Source organism: Geotrypetes seraphini, chromosome 6 (assembly GCF_902459505.1).
Source record: "Geotrypetes seraphini chromosome 6, aGeoSer1.1, whole genome shotgun sequence".
NCBI lineage: Eukaryota > Metazoa > Chordata > Amphibia > Gymnophiona > Dermophiidae > Geotrypetes > Geotrypetes seraphini.
The window spans coordinates 126,022,260-126,040,334 of NC_047089.1; the positions used below are offsets into that span (position 1 = coordinate 126,022,260).

Sequence of the window (18,075 nt, forward strand, 5' to 3'; positions counted from 1 at the left end):
TCATTTCTATTTTACTTCTTTTTCCTTTTTACTCTTTTTTTCTTTTTTCTTTTCACACGTAAATTTCATTTTTGGATTTCTTATGGTTTAATAGAGTTTCTCACCAGACATATTCAATTAAATATGAATATTAATTAAAATTATTTATTATATTACTTACTTAATTAAAATATATCTCTTCTTCCTTCTTTCCTTTTCACATTTTTTGTCTACTTCCTATAATTCTATTCTTTAATGCACAAATTGTACCATCACAGTAATTAATTTATTGATACACTGCATTTTTCTAAAAATTATCTTTTTAAATATGTTGGTTTTAATATTGTATTTGTACCTATTAGGACCCCTGATGAAGGTTGTCCGAAACACGGACCGTGTTGGGTCCCTTGCCTGGTAAAAGGTTTTTAATCAAAGATTTACTTGTCACAATAAAGTCTGCCTGCATCGTGTACAAAGTCTGCAGTTTTGGTTTGTTTGCTCCTAATGTGTAATATGCCTTCATAAGAGGCCAGAAACTCCCCCGGAGTCACTGCTGCAATGACCAACTTCAATGCAATGACCAACTTCCATCCGGAACCGAGGAATCTTGGGAGCGCATTCACGTGTTGCAGATCCAGAACAGGTTTCCAATCTTCCGATCTTTTCTTTGGTACGATAAATTAAACAGAATATCTGCCTGAGCCCACAAGGTTGCTTGGCACCGGCTCTATTGCTTGAATATCCAGCAAGAGCTGAACCATAACCTGGACTTTGCGAGCTTTGTCCAGCCTCCCGGTAGGAGAAGTCACAAACTGGTCTGTCAGTGGCTGGGCAAATCTAGCTTGTAGCCAGATCAAATAATTTCCAAAACCCACTGGTCTGCTGTAATGTGCATTCAGATTGGCAGAAACTCTGAGTGTCAACCCCCTATCTGCAGAGGGGCACATGGCTCCCTGGCATCATGGTGTTTTCTGGGCAGGACGGGTGGAGGCAGGCTGAGAGCGCCTGTAGCCTGCATACTGATCCTTGGCTCCTTGAAAGGATCGCCACAACGAGGAAGAAAAAATTGACTGTAGTTATGAAAAGTCTGTCGGGAGTCCCAACAAGGGGGATGTAAAGAACCCCTGGGTCTTGCTCTAATATCTGGCAAGGTCTTTGAATGATGAACCATTACCGAATTCATGAAGTCATCCAGCCCTTTGTCAAACAGCAACCGCCCCTTGAAAGGCAGCCGGGCTAGAGTTGTCTTGGAGATTTTATCCCCAGCCCACTGCCGAACTCAAAGCATTCAGTAGGCTGAAATAGAATACACTGACACCTTCTCTGTGAATTTTGCCACCATCCCTAGCCCATTCCTGTAAGCTCTGCATTAACTGCATGAGTCTCTAACACTTATGATTTTAAAGTGTTTGAAGCTTGTGCAGATGAGGGGAGAGTATGTAGGAATGAGGCAGGGGCAGGGACAGGAAAAGAACTTGCGGGTACAGGACGGTAAAATGAATTCCTGTGGGAATGGGGAAAAATATGTCCCCATGTCATTCATTACTCAGAACCTGCCTGCCCGACCCAACATAAGAATAGCCTTACTGGGTCAGACTAATGGTCCATCAAGCCCAGTAGCCCGTTCTCACAGTGGCCAATCCAGATCACTAGTACCTGGCCAAAACCCAAGGTGTAGCAATATTCTATGCTACCAATACAGGGCAAGCAGTGACTTCCTCCATGTCTTTCTCAATAACAGACTATGGACTTTTCCTCCAGGAACTTGTCCAAACCTTTCTTAAAACCAGCTATGCTATCCGCTCTTACCATATCCTCTGGTAACGCGTTCCAGAGCTTAACTATTCTCTGAGTGAAAAAAAATTTCCTCCTATTCGTTTTAAAAGTATTTCCCTGTAACTTCATCGAGTGTCCCCTAGTCTTTGTAATTTCTGATGGAGTGAAAAATCAATCCCCTTGTACCCGTTCTACTCCACTCAGGATTTTGTAGACTTCAATCATATCTCCTCTAAGCCATCTCTTTTCCAACCGTTTTAGTCTTTCCTCATACAAGAGGAGTTCCATCCCCTTTACCATCTTGGTTGCTCTTCTTTGAACCTTTTCCAGCACCACTATATCTTTCTTGAGATAAGGAGACCAGAACTGAATGCAATACTCCAGATGAGGTCGCACCATCCACCTTTAAATTCAGCCTTTAGCCCTGCAGGCTAGCAGTAGCCATATAGAAAGGCTGCCTGCAGCCTGCATGGGTTTTCCCTATGACCCAGCCCACCCCCTCTGATACAACTTCCTGTTTCAGTACAGGGCAAACAGGAAATGTAAATCTACACACTATCTCCCATCAATGTGATGATTACAGGTTTACATTTTATGGGAGGAGGGGAGACTTCTGTCATATCTTAATTTGGCTTGGCATTAAAGACTGATTAATATTAGCTATGTTATCACATTCTAGTCAATCTCTAACTTTGTATATTTATGCTAGAATGACAGATTACACACAGTTGGAAATGACATAAAAGAGAAGTATACCTTGGCAGTTTTAGCAGCAGTCATACTGTTCTGCATTTTCATTGCTTCAATTACACATATTTCCTGTCCTTCTGACACCTGATGAAATAAAAAATAAAGGATTAGAAAAATACGACATACTTCAGAATACTATAATATCTTTTAATGAACTGCATACTGAAGTTTCTGCTCCTTAAAAGTATCAAAGTATAAAAATAGAACTGCTTCATTCGGTTAACAGCAGCAATGAAATGGTTACAACGGGGCACCATCTCAGTTTCCAGACGCCTCAGGCTCACATCAGACTATATATTGCATTTGTCAAGACATAGCACAGTACTAATGGAAGCATATAATAATGTCAGATACAAACACTGGAAATACTGAGGGACCTATTTACTAAACTGTGCTATGATTTATTTAGTTTTTTAATCTATGGCAGATAAACAGCTGAGGTTAAGGTTGATTAGGTGCATTAACTGTTGTGGGTGTTCTTAGCAAACTGGAGAAGGCAGCTGTTGTAATTGCCAATATAGAATTTGCGCTTAATTCCAGCACCTGACCTTTGGCAACTTGTAGAGAATTACCCTATTAATGGGTAAAGGTTGTATACTACATTTCTGTGGCACAACTACCATAACTGCAAAGGACAAAGCACCTAGCTTAGGAATACTCCTTGACTCCAACCTATCGCTTTCCAACAGTCTCTCTCAAGTGGTTCTTCCTCATTCTGCTATCGAAGTGTGAAGTTATCAAATTTGCAGATGACACTAAACTCTGTAGAAGGGTTAGAAATGCGGAAGAGTGTGAGGACCTACAAAGGGACCTAAACAAACTGGAGGAGTGGGCGAATAAATGGCAGATGGACTTCAATGTAGGGAAATGCAAAGTCATGCACATAGGGAGAAAGAACCCGATGTTCAGCTACCAAATGGGGGGATTAGTATTAGAGGGAAGTAACCTTGAAAGAGATTTGGGTGTACTAGTGGACACAACAATGAAGTCAACAGCACAATGTGCAGCAGCCGCGAAGAAGGCAAACAGAATGTTGGGTATTATTAAGAAGGGTATTACGACCAGAACGAGAGAAGTCATTCTGCCGTTGTATCGGGCAATGGTGCGCCTGCACCTGGAGTACTGTGTTCAGTATTGGTCACTGTACCTTAAGAAGGATATGGCAATACTTGAGAGGGTCCAGAGGAGAGCGACACGAATGATTAAGGGCATGGAAAACCTTTCATACACTGAAAGATTGGAGAGATTGGGGCTCTTCTCCCTGGAAAAGCGGAGACTCAGAGGAGACATGATAGAGACCTACAAGATCATGAAGGGCATAGAGAGAGTAGAGAGGGACAGATTTTTCAAACTTCCAAAACATAAAAGAACAAGAGGGCATTCGGAAAAGTTGGAAGGAGACAGATTCAAAACGAATGCTAGGAAGTTTTTCTTTACCCAGCGTGTGGTGGACACCTGGAATGCACTTCCAGAGGACGTAATAGGACAGAGTACGGTACTGGAGTTCAAGAAAGGATTGGACAATTTCCTGCTGGAAAAAGGGATAGAGGGGTATAGATAGAGGGCTACTGCACAGGTCCTGGACCTGTTGGGCTGCCGCATGAGCGGACTGCTGGGCATGATGGACCTCGGGTCTGACCCAGTGGAGGCATTGCTTATGTTCTTATGCTACTTGCGATAACTCCAAAAAATAAAGAACTACTTTTCTGAGTCTGATTTCACCCAACTACTCTGTGCCCTTGTCCTCTCACACATTCATTAGACTCACAGCAAAGAACATACAACATCTCCAGCGTTTACAAAATACAGCAATCAGACTTCTAAAAAACCTCCATGCCTGCAACCCTGTCTCCCAGGCTTTATCATCAGCTCACTGGCTACCTATAGCCAAACGCTGTGTGTTCAAGGGCCTGATGCTAACATTCAAATCCTTACACAACATGGCACTAGGCTACATGACAACCATGGTTCTTCCATACGTGCCAAACGGGTCCCTCCGCTCCCAGGATGCCTCAAAATGCCCCCTAGTCGTGCCCTTCAATTGCAAACTGCCAAATGACGTTCCTACTTCCGCTTCATACCAAGCCACTGGAATCAACTGCCCCCACAGATCAGATCCCTTGAAGGACCCCTGAACTTTAGGAAAGCAATAAAAATGTACCTCCCCTGCCTACAGCCAGTGGATTACAAAGAAATGTATATTGGTACTAGATCCTCAGTATGTATCACGTTAGGATAAAAACTTGTACTGCAAAATCTTGCACTATAACTATGGCAAATTGTAATCTGTAAACTGTATATTATTTATTTTTTAGATCTCTAGTATGTGTCAAGTTAGGATAAAAACTTGTATTGAAAAAACATGTACTGTAACTATAGCAAATTGTTACCCATTAACTGTATATTATGTATGTTAACCTGTAATCCATTCTGAGTTCATTGGGGAGAACGGGATAGGAAACAAATTAAATAAGTGTTCATTCTGGACAGTAGGGGTGTACAAAAGCAGTCCCAGAAATCTAGGGCAGGGACCTCTGCGCCTGCTCATAACATTGAGGCAATGTGCAGGAGCTTACAAGGCTACTCTCAGCAGACACTCTTTCAAAGGACAAATATTCAGAAAGGGTCTGGATGACCTGATAGCCAGTGTGGCAAATTGCCAGCCCAAATCTCTGCCTGACAGTAGACCGCGAGCCTATTGAGGCTCTGAATTAGAGAATGGCATGGAGACAAATTTATCCCCATCTCCGCAGGATCTCAATTTCCCTGCCCCGTCCTCGCAATTTCCATGTCCCTGCCACATTCCTGTAAGCTCTGCCTTAACCACACAAGCCTCAAACACTTATGATTTTAAAGCATTTGAGGCCTGTGCAGATGAGGATACAGCTTGCAGGGACTGGAATTGACTAGCGAGGACGGGAAAATGAGTTTCTGCAGGGAAGGGGAAAAATTTGTCCCCATGTCATTCTCTATTCTGAATGGTTTAATGTTTGTAATTCCAGACGCTTTCGACAGTATTCAGGAGGAGACTCCGCTCAGAGATCCTATCAGGAATCATTGCAGTTTCACAGGACCTAGGCGAAGCCAAGCCTCCGGTTCTTGTCCCACATAAACCTCCAAGTAAGCATTATGACACCAGGGCCGAAGTCTTCCTCCTGCGGATAGACGGAAAGCTTTCAGTGTATGCGTAGGTCTGGGTGCAGATCTCGTCAGACTACTGGGTGCTGGAGATCATTCAGGGAGAGTACAAACTCGAGTTCGTCCATCCCTTAACAGTCTGGTTTGACGCCAGTAGGGCTTCCAGAAACGGCATGCAGAGTCTTAGCAACAGTACAGAGACTTCTTGAATTCAGGCCATAGAACCTGTGCTGCCAGAAGAATCGGGCTTTGGCAGATTCTCCATATACTTCATAGTGCCCAAGACAGGCTCAGAAGATTGGAGACACAGCCTAGATCTCGCACACATCAACGAGGCCCTGAAAATTCCACACATTTGCGTGGATACAATGCAGTCAGTAAGTGCAGAAGTAGCTCCAGGGGAATTTCTATGTAGCTTCACTAAACTTGATGGAAGTCTACCTATACATGCTCATATTTCAGGAACTCAGGGGGTTCCTGAGATTCCAGGTGCTGGAGAGCCATTATCAGTTCTCTGCACTCCCTGTTGATCTGGCAACAGCACCCCGCATGTTCACTAGGGTAATAGTGGTGGTAGCAGCACATCTCTGAAGGGCAGGATTGCAAGTGTATCCATATCTGGATGACTGGTTGATCAGAACTCCATCATTCTTGGAAGGAGAACAGGCAATGACTCAAGTGGCCCAGGTTTTACAGAGCCTGGGCTGGATTGTAAATTGTTGAAAGAGCCAATTGGTTCCATCCCGATTGCTGGAATACCTGGGCGTTCTATTCAACTGGTCTCAATCAGGCTCCGTGTGAGCCTATTCAAGAGGCATCCGTGATGGCACCTTCCATCAAGACTATTCTCCTTGTGAGTATTGCATCAGCAAGAAAAGTCTTGGAGCTGCAGGTGCTGTTGTTCCTCAGGATTGCAAAGGCGAGAGTTTCCCTATGCAAGGTCCCATCCTTTTTGCCAAAGATCATTTTCGTGTTTCATGTCAATCAAGATTACCAGCGTTCCAGACCACAAAGTCAAAGATAAAGGATAAGACTTTGAGAAAGCTGGATGTGAGGAGAGTCCTCCTAAGTTATCTAGAGGTCACAAATGAGTTCCAACTGTCTGACCATCTGTGCTCACTAGTCAGGCTAGACACGGTAGATCAGCATCCTAGGCTACTAGTTCAAAATGGATTTGCATGGCTATCTCATCAACATATATTGCCTGTGGCAAGCAATTGCCTGTCTCCTTGGAAGCACATTAGACAAGAAGCATGGCTTCTTCGTGGGCAGAAGCTTGGGAGATTTGTAGGCAGCGACATGATCCACACTACATACGCTTTCCAAGTTATATGGAGTAGACGTAGCAGTATGGGAGGACATTCTTGCCTCCCCTTCATGTGCTGTGTGGCATGTGGTACAAGGGCGCTCTTGAAACAACCATCCTGCACAACTCTGTCATGAATTAAGAGTAAAAGAGCCTGAGGACTCCATCTCTGCCAGTTTTGAGGCAAAATGAAGTGATCTAAAGAATTAAAAAAAACCCAAAACAAACAACCCCAAACAGGAAACCCAAGATGGCTGCCACAGCAACATTTTAGCACCAAAAAAGGCTAAAAAAAACTACTTATCTAAAACTAAGAAGAAGGGAAACTAAGAAGAAGGGAAAGCCGACAGTCGACCAAGTGTCAAAGATTCAGAAGAAGGTATCCCGCGAAGATACTAAGGGAGAAAAATGCTGGGAAGAAACAATGGGCAAAACACAGGAATTGACTAACCCAGAAGAAGGGGATAAAAGGATTGCAGCACAAGAGAAGAAAATAAAGTTTGAAGCACAGGGAAAGGAAATGAAGACAAAAAAATACCAGGACCTAAATTGCATACATACTAATGCAAGGAGCCTAAGGAACAAAATGGGGGAATTAGAAGTCATGGCCAAAACTGAGAACACAGACATCATTGGGGTCTCCAAAACATGGTGGAATGAAGAAAACAAATGGGATACAGCACTGCTGGGGTACAAACTCTATTGCCAGGACAGGTTAGGTCAGAAAGGAGGAGGAATAGCCCTATACATAAAAAAAGCATACACTTGACCAGCGTCGACACAGCAGTGACGACCAACAATTTGGAATCGCTATGGGTTAAAATACCAGGAAGGAAAGAGCCCGAGATAAAGATGGGCCTGTACTATCGTCCACCTGGGCAAACCAAAGCTATCGATGAAGAAATGGAAGCCGAGATGAAGCGAGAATGCAAAAGCGGTAACGCGATTATTATGGGAGACTTCAAATATCCCGGGATAGACTAGAGTCTTGGAAGCTCAAAATGCGCTAGAGAGACCAGATTCCTGGAGGCTATACAGGATTGTTTCATGGATCAACTTATCAGAGAACCGACGAGAGGGAATGCCACTCTGGATCTAATCCTAAATGGGCTAAGAGGACCTGTGAAGAAAGTGGAAGTAGTGGGACCGTTGGGAAACAGCGATCACAAATGATCAAGTTCAAAGTTGAAGTGGGAATACCGAAGGGAAAGAGAACCATAGCGACAACTTTTAACTTCAAGAAAGGAAACTATGAAGCGATGAGAGTAATGGTAAGGAAGAAACTTAGGAACACCTCAAAGAAATGGCAGACTATAGAGCAAGCCTGGTCTTTATTCAAGGACACGGTGATCGAGGCGCAAGATTCAGAAAAGGGTGCAAAAAGAATCGAATAAAAGACCCGGCGTGAATAACCAAAGAAGTGAAGAAAGCAATTGGTAATAGGAAGAATTCATTCAGGAAATGGTAAAAGCACAAAACTGAGGAGAACTGGAATGAGCACAGGAAGTATCAAAAAGAATGTCACCGTGTGGTTAGAAAAGCCAAAAGAGAATATGAAGAAAGGCTAGCCAAGGAAGCACGAAATTTCAAACAGTTCTTCAGATATGTTAAAGGGAAGCATCTGGCTAGGGAGGAGGTAGGACCGCTGGATGACAGAGACAGGAAGGGAGTGGTGAAGGAGGAGAAAGAAGTGGCAGAAGACTAAACATGTTCTTTTCATCTGTATTTACAAAAGAGGACACATCCAACATACCAGAACCTGAGCAAATCTTCAAAGGAGACCAAACAGATAAATTAACATTCATGGAAGTAAGCCTTGAAGATGTACGCAGGCAGTTAGAAAAATTAAGAACTGACAAATCGCCGGGCCCAGACAGAATCCACCCAAGGGTTCTGAAAGAACTAAAGAAGGAAATAGCGGAACTACTACAGCAAGTTTGCAATCTATCACTGAACACAGGAGTGATCCCGGAGGATTGGAAGATAGCCAATGTTACGCCCTTCTTTAAAAAGGGATCAAGAGGTGACCTGAGGAACTACAGACCGGTGAGTCTGACCTCGGTTCTGGGGAAAATGGCGGAAGCGCTGATAAAAGACAGCATCAATGAGCATTTCAAAAGATATAAACTTCTAAACACAAGCCAACATGGTTTCTGCAAGGGGAGATCGTGCCTAACGAACTTACTGCACTTCTTCGAAGGAATTAACAAACGGATAGACAAAGGGGACCCCATAGACATCGTATATTTAGCTTTCCAAAAAGCCTTTGACAAAGTACCCCATGAATGCCTACTTCGGAAACTGTAGAACCATGGGGTGGAAGGAGACGTACATAGATGGATCAGGAATTGGTTGGCGGGTAGGAAGCAGAGGGTAGGAGTAAAGGGCCACTACTCGGACTGGAAGAGGGTCACGAGTGGTGTTCCGCAGGAGTCGGTGCTTGGACCGCTGCTATTCAATATATTTATAAATGATATAGAAACAGGGACGAAGTGCGAAATAATAAAATTTGCAGACGACACCAAACTATTTAGTGGTGCTCGGACTAAAGAGGACTGCAAAGAATTACAAAGGGACCTGAACAAACTAGAGGAGTGGGCGACGAGATGGCAGATGAAGTTTAATGTAGAGAAATGTAAAGTATTGCATGTAGGAAGTAGAAACCCGAGGTACAGCTATACGATGGGAGGGATGTTACTGAGTGAGAGTACCCAAGAAAGGGACTTGGGGGTAATTGTGGACAAAACAATGAAGCCGACGGTACAGTGCGCAGCGGCCGCTAAGAGAGCAAATAGAATGCTTGGTATAATCAAGAAGGGTATTACAACCAGAACGAAAGAAGTTATCCTGCCGTTGTATCGGGCGATGGTGCGTCCACATCTGGAGTACTGCATCCAATATTGGTCGCCATACCTTAAGAAGGATATGGCGATACTCGATAGGGTTCAGAGGAGAGCGACACATTTGATAAAGGGTATGGAAAACCTTCCATACACTGAGACTGGAGAAACTGGGGCTCTTTTCCCTGGAGAAGAGGAGAATTAGAGGGGATATGATAGAGACTTACAAGATCATGAAGGGCATAGAGAAAGTAGAGAGGGACAGATACTTCAAACTTTCGAAAACTACAAGAACGAGAGGGCATTCGGAAAAGTTGAAAGGGGACAGATTCAAAACCAATGCTAGGAAGTTTTTCTTCACCCAACGGGTGGTGGACACCTAGAATGCGCTTCCAGAGGGCGTGATAGGACAGAGTTTAGGGTTCAAGAAGGGATTGGACAATTTTCTGAAGGAAAAGGGGATAGAGAGATATAGATAGAGGACTACTACACAGGTCCTGGACCTGTTGGGCCGCCGCGCGAGTGGACTGCTGGGCATGATGGACCTCTGGTCTGACCCAGCAGAGGTACTTCTTATGTTCTTATATTCTTATGAAAACAGGATTTTAGATATGGGGAACACTATAGAAGTGGCAGAAACTATTAAAAACAAGATTTTCAGACCCCTCTGATTTTGCCCATAGGCTTTAATAGCCTTACTCACTGTCATGTGCTCTGAAGGTGCTGCAGCCTGCATCAGCTCTAAGAAGTAGCTAGATATGGGAGAGGAAACTCTGCCTCAATCAGCCTTTCCTCTAACACAGAGATTTTTGGGCTGCCAATTGGACAGAGATCAGTCTGATCCTCAATTCCCGTAGAACCATACACATAAAAGGGGGAAGGCAAAATTGCAGCCCCATTGAGCATGGGGAGAATACCCTACTGTCCAGAATGACACACCTATTGTACTAGAATATTTTATACAATTTTGGAGACTGCACCTTCAAAAGGATATAAACAGTATGGAGTCAGTCCAGAGCAGTGTCTCTCAAACTGTGTGCCACGGCACAGTGGTGTGCCCTGAAGAGATTCCGGGTGTGCCACGAGATTCCAGAATTTTACTTTATTTTTGAAAATTTCCTTCATCAGTATACATTAGAATAGATGGCATGTACATCGTGTATGCAAGAGTCTCAACGTTATGAGCATCTGAGTGTGTAAGGATACAACCGCCCAGACAAACATCATTCTAATGACAAGTATGGTAATTTTATTTTTACTTTTTAAGCAATCAAGGCTTTGTTACCGTTTGGATGTTTTCTTTGTGAACTTCGATTTTCAGCTCTGACAAATAAAATCGAAAAAAAGAAAACGATTGCAGATGATGAAATATATGTTTACTTGTTGACTATCTAGCTGCATTTTGAGTTAATTTGCACTAAAAAAACAAGCACGTCCATTACATTGATTAGCAATTCTATTCTATCTACTTTAGTTTCACTGTTATTACAACTACCCATACATAGCTTAAAGAACTTTAAATAAATAACATAAGAACATAAGCAATGCCTCCGCTGGGTCAGACCTGGGGTCCATCGTGCCCAGCAGCCCGCTCACGCGGCGGCCCAACAGGTCCAGGACCTGTGTAGTAATCCTCTATCTATACCCTTCCATCCCCTTTTTAGCAGGAAATTGTCCAACCCTTCCTTAAACCCCGGTACCGTACTCTGCCCTATTACATCCTCTGGAAGCGCATTCCAGGTGTCCACCACACGTTGAGTAAAGAAGAACTTCCTAGCATTCGTTTTGAATCTGTCCCCTTTCAATTTTTCTGAATGCCCTCTTGTTCTTTTATTATTTGAAAGTTTGAAGAATCTGTCCCTCTCTACTCTCTCATCCCTCCCATCGTGTAATTGAACTTCGGGTTTCTGCTTCCTACATGCAATACTTTACACTTCTCAACATTGAACTTCATCTGCCATCTCGTCGCCCATTCCCCTAATTTATCCAAGTCCCTTTGCAATTCTTCGCGGTCCTCCTTTGTCTGAGCTCCATTAAATAGTTTAGTGTCATCTGCAAATTTTATTATCTCACATTTCGTCCCTGTTTCTAGATCATTTATGAATATATTAAATAGCATCGGCCCGAGCACCGAGCCCTGCGGAACACCACTCGTGACCTTCCTCCAGTCCAAGTAGTGGCCCTTCACCCCTACCTTACCCACAACCCCAGGGTGCTGAGGCTGTAGCTTCAACCACTGCGCCACACACTCCATTGGCAAAGGACTCCCACTAGGGATCTGTAACTCTCAGATTTAATTTTTTGTTGGTTTTGCAATTTTATAATTTCAATTATAATTGCTGTGAAAAGCATTTGCTCTGTTTAGAGTGCCAGAGCTAAAAAAAAATTTGAGAGACGCTGGTCCAGAGAAAGGTTACTAAAATAGTCAGTGGTTTATGTCATAAGGTGAACGAGGACAGACTCAAATATCTCAATATGTATACTTTGGAGGAAAGGGAAGATAGGAAACAACACGTGGCATAAATTGAAGAAAGCATGGGACAGGCACATAAGATCTCTTAGGGAGAGGAGGAGCTAGTAGATGCTTCAGATGGGCAGACTGGATGAGCTATTTGGCCTTTATTTGCCATCATATTCCTATGTTTCTAACTGTATAAATAGGACTGCATACAAGTCAATCCTATCTTTAGCTGGTTAAGTGATGAATATTTCACTTAAAGCAGCGGCTCCAGAAACCTGGAAATTCAATGCTGGTGTCCAGACTTGGCCTAGCACTGAATTTCCAACTTTAACACTGGTGACAACCAACAGCTGAATATTGGACCCATATACCTTGGATGGACACTTCTACTGCTAAATATAATATATGCGTCTTTGATACACTATCCTATATACCCAGTATGTACTCAAATTACAATCTTCGGTTTCCCAGCTCTTGTGTGTGTAATTTAATGGATTTTTGTGAATACTATACAACACTTTCTTGTACTTTTCTGTATCATTTGACACTGTCTTAATAATCAAGACAGGATGTCTCCATTGGTTGCTTTACAAAATATCACAAGCCCTACAAGTCCTTTTGATAATTTCAGACAGCACTGGTATTTTTTTCATTTGGTCTAATTGGTGAAAGTTTGTATAGCTGAGAACTGCAGCTTTCATCCAACTTACTGCATCCTCTCCTTTGACACTGGGAGGGAAGGGGGTTAAGGTTCACATTCACATCCGATTATCAAAGTGGTACTCATTAAGAGGCAAACAGCCATGCTCTAAAATAAAGTTAGCTTGAAAGAAATTTCAATCCATTTACTCAGTAAACCTTAACATTTAAAAGAGGTCTGAATGTCACACATCATTGCCACATTTTGAAGAAATTTTAGAGATTGCCAGCTAATGATTAATTGTGAGTGAGGTGAAATAAAATCTAGTAAAGCCAGCTGCTTGCCATGGTCAGCAAAATTACTATAATGGATATAGGCTGCCAATTTTCCATTTTACTGGCAAGTTTTCCTTGTATAATTAAGGGAAGTTATAAATGATACGGAAATCTATCAAGTCTCATTTATTTTCAGAGACATTGTTCTCTTGAGATTTTTTTTTTAAATCTTCAAGCTTATAGTTTTCTTTGTTATGCTAATGATCCAAACCAGTTTATTTCTAAGTCTCCAGGATACTTCAAAATAAGTACTTCTCTCACAAGGATAAAGATCAGCATAACCCTTTTAAAGTTGCGTTTCTAAACTTAATGTAAAGCTTCTGTTTCCTACATGGAATATTAATAGAGAATGTCTTACCCTCGTGCTTCCCAACTAGACTATAGTGAACTTTAAAAAATCTCCAACAATTTTATAGTATGTGGAGCAATGAAAAAATTGTACTGTATTAAAAGGGGGTAAGCTGGATTTTATACTGGACTTTTATAAGTAGGTGGTACTGCTCAGTAATGTTATTTGATGTGGAATAAAAGCATGAAAATGAAGTGCAAAGGCCTAAAATTGCAGAGGTAAAGGATGACTGCACAGTGTTCTATTTCTCAATTTCATCCTTCAGAACCACAAAATGGTGGTGATACAGTTATTGGATGAGATTTACAGTAACAGCTGTGGTCTTCCCACAGAGGGGAGGGCATTCTAATGGACTAATGTCTGTTTAGAACAGAAGAGGATTATCAAAAACAAGGTACTCTATCAAGGGCATGCAGTCATATTTCTGATCAATAAAATTATTACTGTATCAAAATATTTATTTTCAAAGTCTAAATCATTTTGCTTTAGAAAATTTGCTTTTTTAAAAATTTTGCATTAGATCTTTGCTACAACTGAAATGCTAAAAGTCCATTATAATTTATTTGGGAACTGCTCTCTAGCAAGTGTAAATAGTGAATTAGAAACTGTGCCAATGACATATGGCTTTCTACTGTGCTAAACGTTCATACAAAAGACAGGTTCATCAGTCATTGGACTATTTGGATAAAAAATTAGCTCCTGATGGATGGTATTTAGAGTTTACCTGCTGCTAATACATTAGGAGAGAGATAGAGGTATTGAATTGCACTTGACATTAGAAACTGCAGATCATGAAATACAACACTCACAAGCACAAATCACATAAGCCAGGTTATACAAAATAATAAATAAGCTCTGCTTAAAATTGGGCCTGCTTCAAGGAACTCTGGGTCAGGCCTGTACAGGCCAATTAATGCACAGCATCTGCTGTGGAGGCAGTGCATCAAGCACTTCCGAATGATTTTAGCAATTAAAAGAAAAAGTTTCCTGCTTATTCTGACAGCAACTGTTTCAATGCAAAAGTAAGCACCAAATCACTGTGTGCAGCTGTAAAAATTAAGTCTGTTTTGTAAGGTTTGGGGGGAGGGGAGGGAATGAATGGACAGATGAGAACATTTTTTTTTAATAGAAAAGGTCCTGTCTTTTGTTCTTCAGCTTACTGTGTATTTCTGCCAAATTACAGAGACCTCTACAGTATCACCTTCTGCTGCTCTGAGGCTTCCTAAAAGGATGGATCAATATCACCCCTGCTGATTCTTCTACAAAACTGAAAACCCTTCAATTAGAATTTTAAAGGCTGTTATATTTAGAACACAGGTGCTTGAATTAAACATACTTTAAGGCAGGGAAGCATGGTAATATATACAGTGTTTCTGATTTGGTCAAAGGCACAGCTAAACATTAATTTTAACAAGTCTATCCAGCACAATGGAGATGATTTTAAACTGGCCATATAAGTGGATGTTGTTGGTTTACATGTAAAAATCAGTTAATATAGAAATGGAAATGATATGTATGCCTTCCCTTCTAAAATTTCACTCATACATGCAAACAGTATTGTTACATGTGTATATGTCTGCTCTGGAACAAAATACATATATGTATGTCTGTTGGACTATGAAAACATACTTGTATTTTGTAAAATATACATGCAAACTCTAAATTCCACCTCAGGAATATCTATTTTACTGTTTACATTCCTAAGCTGTTATCAATGCAGCTAGTGCTGAAGTGTAATTCATTTTACTGCTTTTAAAAGCAGACTCGATCAGGGCTTTAAAGTGAACTCTTTCTGCACTGTGTGGTAATGTCTCAGCAATTGGTGAACACAGACCACTTCACATAGATTTGTTGCTATATTGTAGTAGTGCATTATATAAAAGGCAAAGTTGATATGCATTTCTCCCAGTGTGAGCAGGAATTGGTCAATTTTTGCAGAACATTAGATGAGACAAGGCAGGCTTAGCAGGCAGAGAATGACCACTCAGAGTTTTTACAATCAGAAAGACAACAGATAGAGAGGGAGTGGTCACCCACTCTAGATGGAATATTGTATATATTTAACTGGATGTGCATGCCTAGTGAAAGACGACTGGATCCAAGCCAACTGCTGGGCCGAGGTCCAGTTAAAACTAGAGAGCATAAAGGAATAGTACACGATATCAGGAGATTTAGACTAGAGAATGACACGGGGAAAAAATCTGTCCCCGTCACCGCCCCGTCACCGGCCCACCATCCTCTGCACCGCCCCGTCACCGCCGTTCCCTTCACCGCCCCGTCACCGTCACCGCCATCCCTTTCACCGCCCCGTCACCGCCACTGCCATCCCATTCACCGCCCCGTCACCGTCCCCGCTGCATCCATATAAGCCTTAGTACTGTAATATTTAGCTTATTCCTTTCTTATAAATCAAAGTTCCTGCTGCTGAACTAGAGAAAGAGATGTTCAGCTGGCAGGGCTTTGTTTATAAATTTTTATCAACACAACTAAAGCAAAAAACAAATAGAATTTTTTTTCTACCTTTGTTGTCTGGTTTCTGCTTTCCACATCTTCTCATTCAATTCCTTCCATCCACTGTGTGTCTTCTCTCTGCGTCTTCCATTTGCTGTTACTGTGCCTCTCCCTTCACTCCCCCCCCCCAATTGGTCTAGCACCCATCTTCTTCCCTCCGCTCCCCCATAGTCTGGCATCTGTCTTCTTCCCATTCTGTCTTCCACATTTCCCTTGGGGGTCTGTTCCTCTCCACCCTCCTTCAATGTCTGTCCTATTCCTTTCCACCACCACCCTTCCCTCCCTCCTTTACCATCTGTTCCTTTCTACTACTCTTCAGCTCCTCTCGCGTGGCCTATCTATCTACCTTCCTCCCTCTTATTTTCATGGCACGTTACAATGTAATTTGTGCAAGCCACTGGAGCCTGCGAGCTCGGTCCCTGTCCCATCCCCACAAACCATCTCGCTTCTGTGCTCCTATTTTCCCCATTTCTAATATCTCCCCTATGTATCTGCCATTGCCCCCCCCCCCTGTGTCCATATACCATCCCCATGGCATGTCCCCTTTATGTCTCTGTCCCTATGCCCCATGCACATAATTTCCCCTCTTTCTGTTACCTTCCTGTGTCCAGATTTCCCCTATCTTCCTCTTCCATACCAGTGTGTCTCTTCTTTTCAACCCCATCTAGCTTTTTTCCCTCTTTCTTCCCCCCCCCTGCTTCTAGCATCTGGCTCACCTACCTGTCCTTCCCTTTCTTTCCTGCTGTGGATTTTTCTTCCGTTTTCATCCCCTTGGCCCAGAATCCTTTTCCCTTTCACTCCCTCCTTCCAATTTGAGCCGGGAACACTAGCGATCGCACGGTCCCCGCAGCCACTACCTGCCTGCCCAATCGATCCTAGTGTTTAGCCAGCTCTCTCCCTTCTCCTCACCTTAGTTTATAGGTTTTCTTTTTCGGCGACCCGCACGCTATCAGAGAGCCGCGCACGCGCGGCTGCTCAGTGTTCAATCTTCTGCTCTGCTGCAACTTCCTGTTTCCGGTTGCGTCAGAGCAGAAGATTGAACACTGAGCAGCCGCGCGTGCGCGGCTCTCTGATAGCTTGCGGGTCGCCGAAAAAGAAAATCTACAAACTAAGGTGAGGAGAAGGGAGAGAGCTGGCTAAACACTAGAATCGATTGGGCAGGCGGGTGTGAGCTGCGGGGACCGCGCAATCCTTCATGCCTCACTGCGGGGACAAGACCATTCACCGCCCCGCGGGCGGTGAATGGCCTTGTCCCCGTCGCCGCAGCGACTGCTAGTTTTCTTCCCCGTTTTCGGCGGGTGACCCGCGGCTAAAATGCGGTGGCCGCGGGTAAACCGCCACCGTGTCATTCTCTAATTTAGACTAACCTTGGCAAGGTAAACTCACAGGTGGCTGCTCTGGTAGAATAAATCTGTTCTTTATCTGCTACCTGACAAGAGTTAGAACAGTGTGTCTCTAGTAATACAGTGGTACCTTGGTTTATGAGCATAATTCGTTCCAGAAGCATGCTCTTAAACCAAAACACTCGTATATCAAAGCAACTTTTCCCATAAGAGTTAGTGTAAACTTGAACAATTCGTTCCACAACCCCCAAAACTTAATTACCATTAGGGATGCCTTCACGTTGCCTCTGCCACAGACCTATCCACGCGGCTCCTCCAATTCTCCTCCTCTTCTGCTATTTGCTGCCTCTCACTGCGGGTGGTGCTGGCTGGTAAACCGCCACCGCCGCCACAACAGAGCCCGACTGGACACTGTTGGCTCTGCCGCTCCCGGACGCTGCCCCCCCCCCCCGGATACCACTACCCCCTCTGCTGGGACTCTCAGGTACTGGCTCTCTCCTGCCAGACGCACCCTGACTCCCATGCTCCACCCGAGGCCACCGGTGCTGCTATCACCCCTCCCCCCCAGGCCCTGTCCTTACCCCTGCACCGCCGGTGATAGAAAGTGCCTGCTGCCGGTCTGCTGCTGAGCCTTGAGCATCTGCGCA

At 43.3% G+C, this 18,075-nt stretch overlaps 1 protein-coding gene across 1 annotated transcript in view; it reads right to left on the reverse strand.

Moving 5' to 3' along the window:
* Positions 1 to 18,075, reverse strand: part of PCCA (propionyl-CoA carboxylase subunit alpha) — a 937,632-nt gene that overhangs the window by 17,005 nt on the left and 902,552 nt on the right. Inside the window, exon 23 of the mRNA XM_033947881.1 lies at positions 2,512 to 2,589. Within this exon, the coding sequence (XP_033803772.1) occupies positions 2,512 to 2,589 (78 nt within the window). The remainder of the gene's footprint in view (positions 1 to 2,511; positions 2,590 to 18,075) is intronic.